The 11,335-nt window shown below is 36.6% G+C and overlaps 1 protein-coding gene across 1 annotated transcript; it reads right to left on the bottom strand.

Annotated features, from left to right (window-relative positions):
• Positions 1–3,092: 3,092 nt before the first annotated feature.
• Positions 3,093–10,438, bottom strand: LOC125659369 (protein fem-1 homolog C-like). Its single transcript, XM_048891021.2, has 3 exons — positions 10,391–10,438; positions 6,296–7,633; positions 3,093–6,088 (listed from the first exon to the last, which is right to left on the bottom strand). Exons 2-3 carry the CDS (start codon positions 7,550–7,552, stop codon positions 5,393–5,395), a joined length of 1,953 nt encoding a protein of 650 aa, XP_048746978.2. The 5' UTR covers positions 7,553–7,633; positions 10,391–10,438; the 3' UTR covers positions 3,093–5,392.
• Between the last annotated feature and the right edge of the window lie 897 nt (positions 10,439–11,335).

Raw genomic sequence — 11,335 nt, forward strand, 5'->3', positions numbered from 1 at the left:
TTCCTGACATAGTGAAGATTCAAGTTTGTTCAAATCAAGGCCCCCGGGGGTTGGATGGGGCCACAATAGGGTATCAAAGTTTTACATACAAATATATAGGAAAAATCTTCTCAAGAACCACCGAGCCAGAAAAGCTGAGATTTACATGAAAACTTCCTGACATAGTGCAGATTCAAGTTTGTAAAATCATGGCCCCCGGGGGTTGGATGGGGCCACAATAAGGGATCAAAGTTTTACATACAAATATATAGGAAAAATATTTAAAAATCTTCTTCTCAAGAACCACTGAGCCAGAAAAGCAGATATTTACATGAAAGCTTCCTGACATAATGCAGATTCAAGTTTGTTCAAATCATGGCCTCGGGGGGTTGCATGGGGCCACAATAGGGGATCAAAGTTTTACATACAAATATATAAGGAAAATCTTTAAAAATCTTCTCAAGAACCACTGATCCAGAAAAGCTGATATATACATGAAAGCTTTCTGACATATTTCAGTTTGTTAAAATCATGGCCCCCAAGGGTAGGATGGGGTCACAAGGGGGGGGGAATCAAAGTTCTGCATACAAATATAAATGGAAAATCTTTAAATATGAGCCAAGGTGACTTAGGTGAGTGATGTGGCCCTTGGGCCTCTTGTTTAATATGTTGCAGATTTGAGCCACTCTTGTTTCCTTTTTATAATTTCTAGTCCAGAAGTTCTACAGAGAAAGGTTTGCAATAGTGTAAACATACATTTTTACACACTTCTTATTTTGGTAATATCCAGTCAGATCAAATTTGTGTAATTTCATACCAGCGGATTTAAAGTATGTAGGCAATTTTCATGCAAGCCATATAAAGGAAAATATTACTCCACCAAATCATGAATCTGTGGAATTAAATACGTCTACACTAGTTCATCCCGTTTTGTAATTACACAGCATCTCGAGGGAGACCTGCCAGTTGATCAAACTTTCAGTTGACTTTCTTTTCATTAGAATAATTTGTACCTCACGAGGCTGAAACTGAACCAGTGGTTCTGAATGTACTGTGTTCTAAACCTTTCTCTTTAGAACCACTGAACTAGAAATGTGAAAAAGTAGAAGTTATGCTGTAGCAATTTTGATTATATTTGGCTTAAGAAAGCTGCAGTCATCAGTCTCGCATTTATAACTCAGTACTACATGTATTTTACATGATCTTGCTTAAGAAATTAATCACATTTAAGCACTTTACACCTAATATATATATCAGGCCCCAGGATCAACCATAAAACTTGGACAAGCTCACTTTTGATCAAAATCTCCCTATTATAGAAGGAATATATTGTTTGAAAAACTAGAGTCCGAGATTAAAATTGTAAGCTCACCTGGGTTTGATGGCCCTGGCATATTCAAAAACCTATATCCACTGAATACAATTTTTTCAGATGGTCTGCCTGGTCAAGCCTGAAGATGACATTCACTTTGAGACTCTTTTATCTAGGCTCAAAATAAGAGACATTGCTGAAGTTCTCCAACTGGGCAGGCTGAGATATGGCTTGGACACACTGAGTGCAGCACAAGCTGGATCTCGCAGGTCAGATGCATGATCATTGCAGCACAGCGGGGCCAAGGCAGACCAAAACTTTCTTGGGACGAACTCGTGAAGCGTGATCGTGTAGCCCTGAACATGGACTCTACCAACCCACTGGATCGCCATGCGTGGAGAGGACTTCGCTCTCGACAGACAGACAGGCAACACCATTGACATGAGGATTAATATATGGCCTGTATAATGATGATGATGATACTTTGACCTTGAAAAACATTAGGCATCTTCCTCTCATCATGGTCATCAAATGTACCAAGTTGCAAGATTCTGGAGCTTACATTTGGCCTAAAAGGTCCAGACAGATGGGCGACGCTATACCATAATACGACAGGTGTATAGAAAATGATGCTCTTACTCGACTTAGTTTTCTTATGACTTGAAGACGTACTCCTAAATTACACAGGCCTAGAGGAAAAAATCATTTGGAAAGAGTCAAGCTGAAAGAATGTGTTATTTTGAATATGATAAACCCCAGTTTAGTAGGAGGGGATAGAGGTGTCCATCTTTACTGCCTCCCCTCCACTTCATTTCTGTCTCCTCCTTTCCCTGCCCCCACAAATTAGGCTTGTCTAGCAAAGAAATATTAGTCTTTCGAAGTCAGCTTTAGTTTCAAGGCCATACACAATGTTTCTGACATTTTCTCTAAAATTATTATTTATCTCCTCGATGTGAAGAGTTCTTGTATGGTATTTCCAAAACCTTATATTGTAGTAATATAATACCATACTTTGTATATCGGTCAAGGTAGCACAGTGGTTAGATTACCTAATTCGTAATGCAAAGGTCCCTGGTTTGATACCCGACTATTCCAATGATTTTTCTATCCTCCTTTGCTACAGTAATGTCTATGAATACAACTTACTGTGAGCCGACTACATTTTTATACCCCCCGCAACTCCCCGTCCGTCCGTCTGTAGACACAATGGTTTCCGGGCTCTAAAGCGTTATCCTTTCCACCTACAGTCACCATATCATACATATGGACTACCCATGGGACAAATATGTTCCCTATCGAATTTGGGGTCAAAAGGTCAAGTGCACTGGACATTGAAATAGTAATATGGTTTCATCTCATCCATTTCTTCCTAGAGAAGAGACTACCCAAGGTTTTGTCATACCCTTCTTTTATTTTTTACACTCGGGAAAGAGGTAATTTATACCTATTAACAACACCCTTTGGGAGATTGGGGTAAGCGGGCGGTATTCTTAGTGAACATTGCTCACAGTACCTCTTGTTACTTGCAACAACCAGGAACTATCAAAATATGCTAACTCTAATACAGAAATGGTGAAATACCCCAAGATTTTATGTAGAAACGAGATACTTAAAATGCAAGTGAATTGTATAAGAAATGTCACGAAAAATTATATATCATTGAGAAATGGCCCTCGATCATCACCCCAATACAGCAAACCAATTAATGATTTGAAATTAACCAAGAGTTTGTTTCATGAGCTTAACAATGAACTACTCTCCTCTTGGCTATTCATAAACTTCACAATGAATCAAAATCAAATTTCATATTGTTCAACTTTAATTATAACCTCAGTTTAATTACGGGTCAGTTTATTTCACTTCTATCACATATATTTCATGTATCAAAAGGTAAATTACAAGATGTATTATTATCAAATGCCCTTGTGGAAAACCCCGATATCTAATAAAGCACAAAATCTTCTTATCACTGGAAGAAAATGTTGACATCTGAAAACAGTAATTTATTAACAGACTTTGTTACATGAGAAGAGACTGTCACATGTAATTAAACCAGCATTAGCTCATATTCGTTAATAAATCATTTACAATCCCAGCAATATCTCTATCCATTTGCTGCACTTCAAATGAAGGTAAAAACTTTTCATATTATTTCTTTTCTTTTTTTATTTGTATGAACAATTTCAGTAGAATGGTTGCCATAAAATTATCCCTGTATCTGAAATTACTAGCACTAAAGCAATGCAATTTTCCCAAATGAAGTTGCATAAAATGATATGTAACAATACCAAGAAGGGTGTATGAAGTAAATAAATAATGGTCACAGTACTACATATGCTCTTTCAGGATCATTTCAGTCAGGAAAGGCGGTACCCTATGAAGAATTATATAACATTTCCCTGTCATTCAGTAATAGTTTGGATGAGACTTCGATAACAACCATAAACAAGATGCCCATGGATCACATTGCTCACCCGAGTCACCTTGGCCATTTAACAATTTTCCCTACATATATTCGCACGTAAAACTTTTATCCCTATTGTGGCTCCACCCTAACCCCGGGGGCCATGATTTGAACAAACTTGAATCTGAACTATGTCGGGGAGCTAACGTGTAAATTTGAACTTTTCTGGCCCAGTGGTTCTTCACCATGGCTTGCGACGATATCGGTTCTAGAGAAGATTTTTAAATTACCTCACTCTATTTTTGCATTTCTGTGATTACTTCCCCTTTGAAATGCCATGGCCCTTTATTTGAACAAACATGAATCCCCCTCACCCAAGAATGATTTGTACCATGTTTGATTGGAATTGGCAGTGTTTTTAAAAATTTGTCCGTGTATTTTTACTATTTCACTATTATCTCCCTTTGGAGATGGGTGTTGCCCTTCATTTGAACAAACTTGAATTCCCTTCATCCAAGGATGATTTGTGCTAAGTTTGGTTGAAATTGGCTAAGTGGTTCTGGAGAAGAAGATGGAAATGTGAAAAGTTTACGTCAACGACGCCAATGACAGACAACAAAAGATTTTAACAGAAAAGCTCACTTAAGCCTTCTGTTCAGGTGAGCTAAAAACACTAAAACCTGCTTTGTTTACATATTATCCACTCTCATTGGTTTTTGATGAGGGATCTTTGAAACTGGATGACGTTTACCAGATCAAGACTTGACGTTGATATGCTACATCACAAATTGACAAGACTAGGATACAATATTCTCAGCAAGGTACCCCTAAACAAAGTTGGAAGTGAATGTGAAATGGGTCTGATTTATACACTGTGTATGTACAGATAAATTAAAATGAATAAACCATTATTACAACCATACATCCATAATCAAAACATAATAAACAAAGCACATACACACATATGTATAGTATCAAAAAACAATCTTTCAGGAAAACTGGTGTACAGGTTTTTCATTTGCATTCTGACAATTACAATACACATATTTTAATTAAAAGAGACTGTATCTTGTGATGCAGTATCTCCAAAAAATATCTTTTGGCATAGAATTCTAAAATCTCAAGTTAAAAGTGGAATTAAACAGTTTTATCAACTTGGTTTAACAGATTTGCACTTCCACAGTACTCCGGGTTTAAATATACAGGAAAAACCTCTGGAAGAATCTAAGATTACACAATTACCCGACAATATGGTTCACATTTGAAAATGGTAAATGCAAAGTGCACAACAGAATAATAATCACATTATATGGCTCTGACCTTGTTTTCTTTTACAGCATGACAGAATGTACTGCATAAATGTATATAATTAACAGTAAAATAATGCTCATTGCTGGTAGCACTCAACTGTCACATACTGAACAACTGCTCGGAATAGTTTGGTTTCATCATAATTCGTTGAACACCAAATGGTATCAAAATACAGAATATTGATGGGTTATATGATAAAGAAGGTTAAATGTTTGTATCAAAGTACTCTTTGAATTAAGCAAAACAATGAAATTTGATACCGAAGGAAAATTGATGAAACTAATATCTGGATATAAAATAATTATCTGCACACTTCTTTAAAACATGCCACACCAAATTTCATTTCATTTCTCAACTTATTCTACCACCAAAAAGAAAAATAGCATTCATTGATTCATGAAGTTGTTGTTGCCATGCATCTGAATGAATGGAATCAAAGAAGCTGGAACTTCATTTCGGAATGGTATGTTATTTTTCATGATAACTTCTGAAGCCAAGCACTGTAAACTTCTGTACTGCAGGGGGAAAACAGGTAACCCTGCTGTCTGAATCAAAGTCAGAGCACTCTGTCCATCACCATTATATACATCCACATGGGCTCCATTTCCCAACAGACAAGCCAAGATCCCCTCATTCTGGAGTTCAGAGTAGGTGAGGAATTTAATGCTGTTGTGTAGTGATGTGTTTCGTTTGTGGTCTGTAGCATTTATATCTGCTCCACAATCTATCAAAATCTGTACCACAGCTAGAGAAGGAAAGGGAGAGAAAAACTCCTCACTAGTTAGGGATATTTTAGGGTCCACAGATAGGTGAAGTAGGCTCTCTCCCTCCTGTCCCCGCGGATTGGCAGAAACAAGCTGGTGTACGATTCTCTTGAAGTTGAAACTTTCCTCTTCTGACTGGGGTAGCTGGGAAATCAAATGAATCATGTGCAATGACAGCTGAAGCAGGAGCTGGAAATCCTCCACCAGGTGGCACTCTCCATTAAACTGCTCTCCCTTCTGCAGTGCCATGACTAGTTGTCCATCAATTATCTGTTCCGTAAGCTTAGCGAACACATCCACAGCATCAGAGAATCTTACCTACAATTTACAACACAGGTCATCAATATACTAGAAATATTTAGCTGAACAACTAAAATCATCTCTTTGAACACTAAAATGTATTGGGAACAAATTGATCTGCAAGTGAAATGATTTGAAATCACACTGCCAGCTCTGATCTTCTAAATTATCAATTAAACATTTAATCAATGCTATTCTATATGTATGACTATGTCCACTATATACCTTTTCCTCTGTGGCATTGGACTCTAATTCCACTTGCATTTCCCAGAAGAGTTTGACCAGGGCTTGAACGGTGAACAAACACTCCTGTTTGAGAGGGTCCCCTTTACTATGTCTCAGCATGTAAGCATACATCCACAGATCCACACAACGCTGGTACCGATGGCTATCAGCGTACACCGCTCCACGGTACATCAATCCAAATGTCGTGTCCTTGTGGTTCGGTCCAAGAATCCGTTCTCTGATCAACAAGGCCTGCATGTAAACATCATCTGCCTCTGTTATTTTTTCCAATTCTTCCACTGTTTGGGGTTCTCTTGCATGTTGATAGGCATAGATGGTGCTGGTGGGAATCTCTTTGGTAATGATGTTCCGTGGATCTAAGAACCTCAGAGTCATGGCCTTCTTCCATATCTCCGTGGCTCCTGATATATCATGAATTTCATCCACTAGATTTGCTCCCAGAAGTTCCAGTGAGTGTATGGCATCTTGAGGTGTTTGTTCTGTATTGTCTAGTAAGTACCTCACTATATTGGTGTACCCTCTGAGTGCAGCTGTTTGCAAGGCATCATCTCCAAAAACATTCTTGGCTTTATAGTCTGATCCATATCTCACTAACAGCTTCACGGTATCCAGCTGGTCCTCCCTTATAGCATAATGCAGGGCAAGGTTTCCCGAGTTATCTCGAGCGTTCACATCCGCACCTTTCTTAATGAGGTATTCACAGAGAAATGGATCTTGTACAGAGTTTATCAAACAGGTTCCGCCATTGACGTTGGGTTTGTGAAGGTCTGCTCCATGATCCACAAGGAATTTAACAATGGAGATGTTCGTCATGTAGCACGCAGACCTAACTGGGGTAGATTGAGTATCAGATGAGCTGTTAATTTCGGCACTGTGTAACACTAAAGTTTTCACAACCTCGAGATGGTTTGCTACCGCTGCACACCAGAGTGGAGTGACAACATGCCGGGAATGGTCCTGCTCCACCTCATATATTCCACGCTGCTCAATATCGGCATGGCATTCATCTAAGAGATAATTAACAATGTGAACAAGTCCCTTCAAACAGGCAGTAAACAAAGGTGCATTACCCATAATTTTTTGGGTGACAATCCTCCTCCTCTGGTCCTTATTGAATTTGCGGATGGTTGCTTTCAGTTTGTTTAGCTTGTCCTCCTGGATACAGTTATGTACTATGGAGCCATACCACGAAACATCAACATCACCAGTTCTCACTGATGTGCAAGATGACATCATTCTGAACTAAAGTCTTCTTATTCCAATGTCACCACAGGAATGCCCAATGTCACGAAAGGAATGTGGAGTCCATGGACCCTCCTGATGAATAAAATGAAAGAGTATTTAATAACACGAAAATAAACTACAAACAACAAGAAATAAGTCTCTATGATAGCCAATCAAAACAGATTTTATTCTAAAATTAGACCAAAAAGTTTATTTTAAAATAATCATATACTGAAACTATGCAGTTGTATTATTACAGTTTTAATTCCTGATGCATACTTGCCAATATTAAAGGAATTTTGAAAACTTTAATATTATGTTTTCATTTCACTTCTTCAAACAACTTTTCCATCTATTTTTGGCTTATGCAAAACGTAAGTAAAATTGGCAATAAACATTTTTCATTTTCCATAGTAATGGTCAAATGTAAATACATTAAATAAATTTAAGGAGATGTAAAGGTACCAAGGGAGATAAATGGTAAAATGCAGTTCTCTATAAATACTCAATAGTGACCTATGCTTAGACATTTGCATTTTCTGGACCTTCAAATGACAAATTTGTTTTGTAAGATTACCCAAAATTTTAAAAGAAGGAAAAGTCAACACTACATTGTTTCAGCATGTGACCATTTTTCACTGTCTTATAAACATGATAATGGGCACATTTTCTATAAAGATGAAAATAATATATTGGCTATCTCCAACCGCTCCTTTTTCTGGCCTGATACAAGAAACAAACATTCTCATAGTCCTATGAATAAAATAATAAGTATCAATATTGTCACTAACACAAAAATATGCTCTTGTTTTATTTGGGATGCAAGGATATCTTAAATGATGAAATTTCACTGGTTTATTTGTTTACATAAAAAGATTTGAGTCTTTGTTTACATAACACAGATTTAAGGCTAATATATTGCTTTTATTCTTGCATTCAGTAGGTCAAAATGTTGGCTGACAACATTTATATAAATGAGTTATATTTTTAATGTTTCACATCAACAATAAAAAATCAGTATATGCACTCAGGGGTGCATGAGCCGAGTTGCATGGGATACATTGTAAAGTCAGGAATGATGTGGCATATTTATAATTGTGAAGAACTAATTTCAGTTTTAAACTTTTCGAGTTACTGTCCAGAAACCATATTTGCCTGAAGTTTTCAATCTATATTCAGTCACTGTGACTTTGACCTTTGTTCTCCAAAATCAATAGGGGCCTTGCTTTGCTGGTATCCAACAATATATCCAAGTATCATTTGATTCGGATTTAAACTTTCTGAGTTATCATCCAGAAACCAAATATTTCTGAAATTTCATTCTATATTCGGTCAGTGTGACCTTGACCTTTGATCTATTTTCTCCAAAATCAATAGGGGTCTTCCTTACCTGGTACATAACAATATCTGTAAGTATCATTTGATTCAGATTTAAACTTTCTGAGTTATCATCCGGAAACCAAATTTTTCTGAAATTTTCATTCTATTTTCGGTCACTGTGACCTTGACCGTTGACCTTTTTTCTCCAAAATCAATAGGGGTCTTTCTTACCTGGTAACCAACAATATATCAAAGTTTCATTTGATTCGGATTTAAACTTTCGGAGTTATCATCTGGAAACCAAATTTTTCTGAAATTTTCATTCTATTTTCGGTCACTGTGACCTTGACCTTTGATATTTTTTCTCCAAAATCAATAGTGGTCTTCCTTACCTGGTACCCAACAATATATCAAAGTTTCATTTGATTAGATTGTAAACTTTTCGAGTTATCATCCGGAAACCAATTGTTGACGCCCAACCGCCCGCCAACCCACCCGCATCACCAAACCAATAGCTGAGTTCAACTTCATTGCAACTCGGCTAAAAATGTTTTGTTCAAAAATCGTGAACCAGTCCCTTAAAGTTAAATAAACCTTAAAACACATTCTGTACCATATTTATTTTATGTTTCTTTAATGTGAAATATCTTATACCAAAACAAAAAACAACAAAGAAACCACAAACAAAATTTTTTTAATTTATTGGAGACATATCAAATATTATACATCATTAAATTGTTTGGTTATGACATTTCCTTTGGCTTTATTTAAAAAAAAAAAAAAAAAAGGTAATTTCAATCTTGACGTTCAAGTTGTACTGAGGAAATTCTAATCATGAAGTGACACACTATTTGACCTCTATATCACACATACATCTTATCACTTTTTATCAAAATAAACTATTAAGTGTCATTTCGGTTATTCGGTTCTGCATTCCACTTTTTATTCTGCCGCTGGTTACTGGGGGTCATTCTGGTTATCTTACGGAAGAGGAGGGTGCACTTACTCCCGATATTTCTGGAAAGAAATGGGACAACCCCTACCCCCACCCATTATCGTACATTTGTTCAAAATTCACTTCGATCTATTTCCTACGTTACTTCGAAATTGCTTCCAACAGACTTCAATATTGTACATGTTGCTGCATACAGCTCTGTCACACTCATGCAGTTTAGAATTTATATGTTGGACGCTGTAATCAGCAATTGAAAAAGATTGTCTCTCCTTTCAGTTGCTTAATTCTTGCATGACTGTTTCTAATTAAATCATAATGACTTCAATGTTGGTAAATTGTTTATTTACTAACATAGTAGTATTAAAATACTAGATCTACTTCATTATTTAACAAAACGATGTTTCCGAATTTTCTCAATGTGTCTTAATCAAATACGTTGTGACAATCCTTGTTAACACAAGATTGCTGTTAAAAACTGTATCAAAATATATTTTCAGATATTTCGTAAATCTTTGCTTGTATGTCAATATCATTTATTGTAAGTTGCAAAAAATATCACAAAACAAATCTATTACCTTGCTCTTATGACGTCGGCAGATGGCGCTTTCAATCGTAAGAGCGATCCCGACTTTTTTAAAAAAGTTCATTGGACTTCAAGCTCTTTAGATGATTTATAACACAGTCCTATAGGCGGATCCAGGAATTTGTGAAAGGGGGGATCTAGCACTTGATCTTTTAGTTACTTTTCACAACCTCCGCCCCTACCCATTTACATCTTTGCTGGTGTACAAATACAAATCTTAATTGGCACAAACACAATTACCCAAGACCTATTGAACATCATTAAATAATGTTTACATAATTTAAATTATGTAGTCATAAGTAATTGACTTCTGTATTCAAAACAGTCTCTAATAAATTTCAGTAATTTTTTTTTTTTTTAGAGTTTATGTATATCACTGTTAAATCATATTTGTAACATGTATTTTTCATTGTTCAGAGTAATATTTATCTGTGTTTTATCAGGGACGGATCCAGGAATAGCATATACGGGGGCACCACTTTATAAGGCAGGTTGTCGGGGGGAGTGGCACCCTGAGGCTCCCAGTGGGTCCAGGGCTTTGCCCTGGTGGGGGCCCAGAAGCTCCTGGATTTTACAGATTTAGGGAGGGGGGGGGGCGGCGGCTGCGCGCGCGCCCCCTTAAATCCGCCACTGTTTATTATAAATGTACATAACATATCTTAGGGAGATCGTGAGACTGTCTTTATACATGAAAATACTTAGTCTATTTACTACTTGAAACTTCCCAAAGTTCTAGTGATTCTAATCGTCATACTCCGATCTGATTTTACAATGAAATAATAATAATGAAAAAAACTAATTTAAAGGTTACTCCCAACAGGAAAAGTAAAGATTTTTAAAAAACATACATATATAACATACATTATATAATAACACTATATATGACCATTTTGGTCCCAACATGAAGTCAGAGCCCTTGCCCTGGGAGTCATTAAGT

The sequence above is a fragment of the Ostrea edulis genome, chromosome 9 (assembly GCF_947568905.1).
Source record: "Ostrea edulis chromosome 9, xbOstEdul1.1, whole genome shotgun sequence".
Lineage (NCBI taxonomy): Eukaryota > Metazoa > Mollusca > Bivalvia > Ostreida > Ostreidae > Ostrea > Ostrea edulis.

Bases quoted from the DNA above. Each gene is read 5' to 3' on its own strand.
- LOC125659369 (XM_048891021.2), bottom strand. From the start codon at position 7,552: ATGATGTCATCTTGCACATCAGTGAGAACTGGTGATGTTGATGTTTCG. The intron at 6,089-6,295 runs GTATATAGTGGA...TGTAAATTGTAG, and splicing joins CCAATGCCACAGAGGAAAAG to GTAAGATTCTCTGATGCTGT.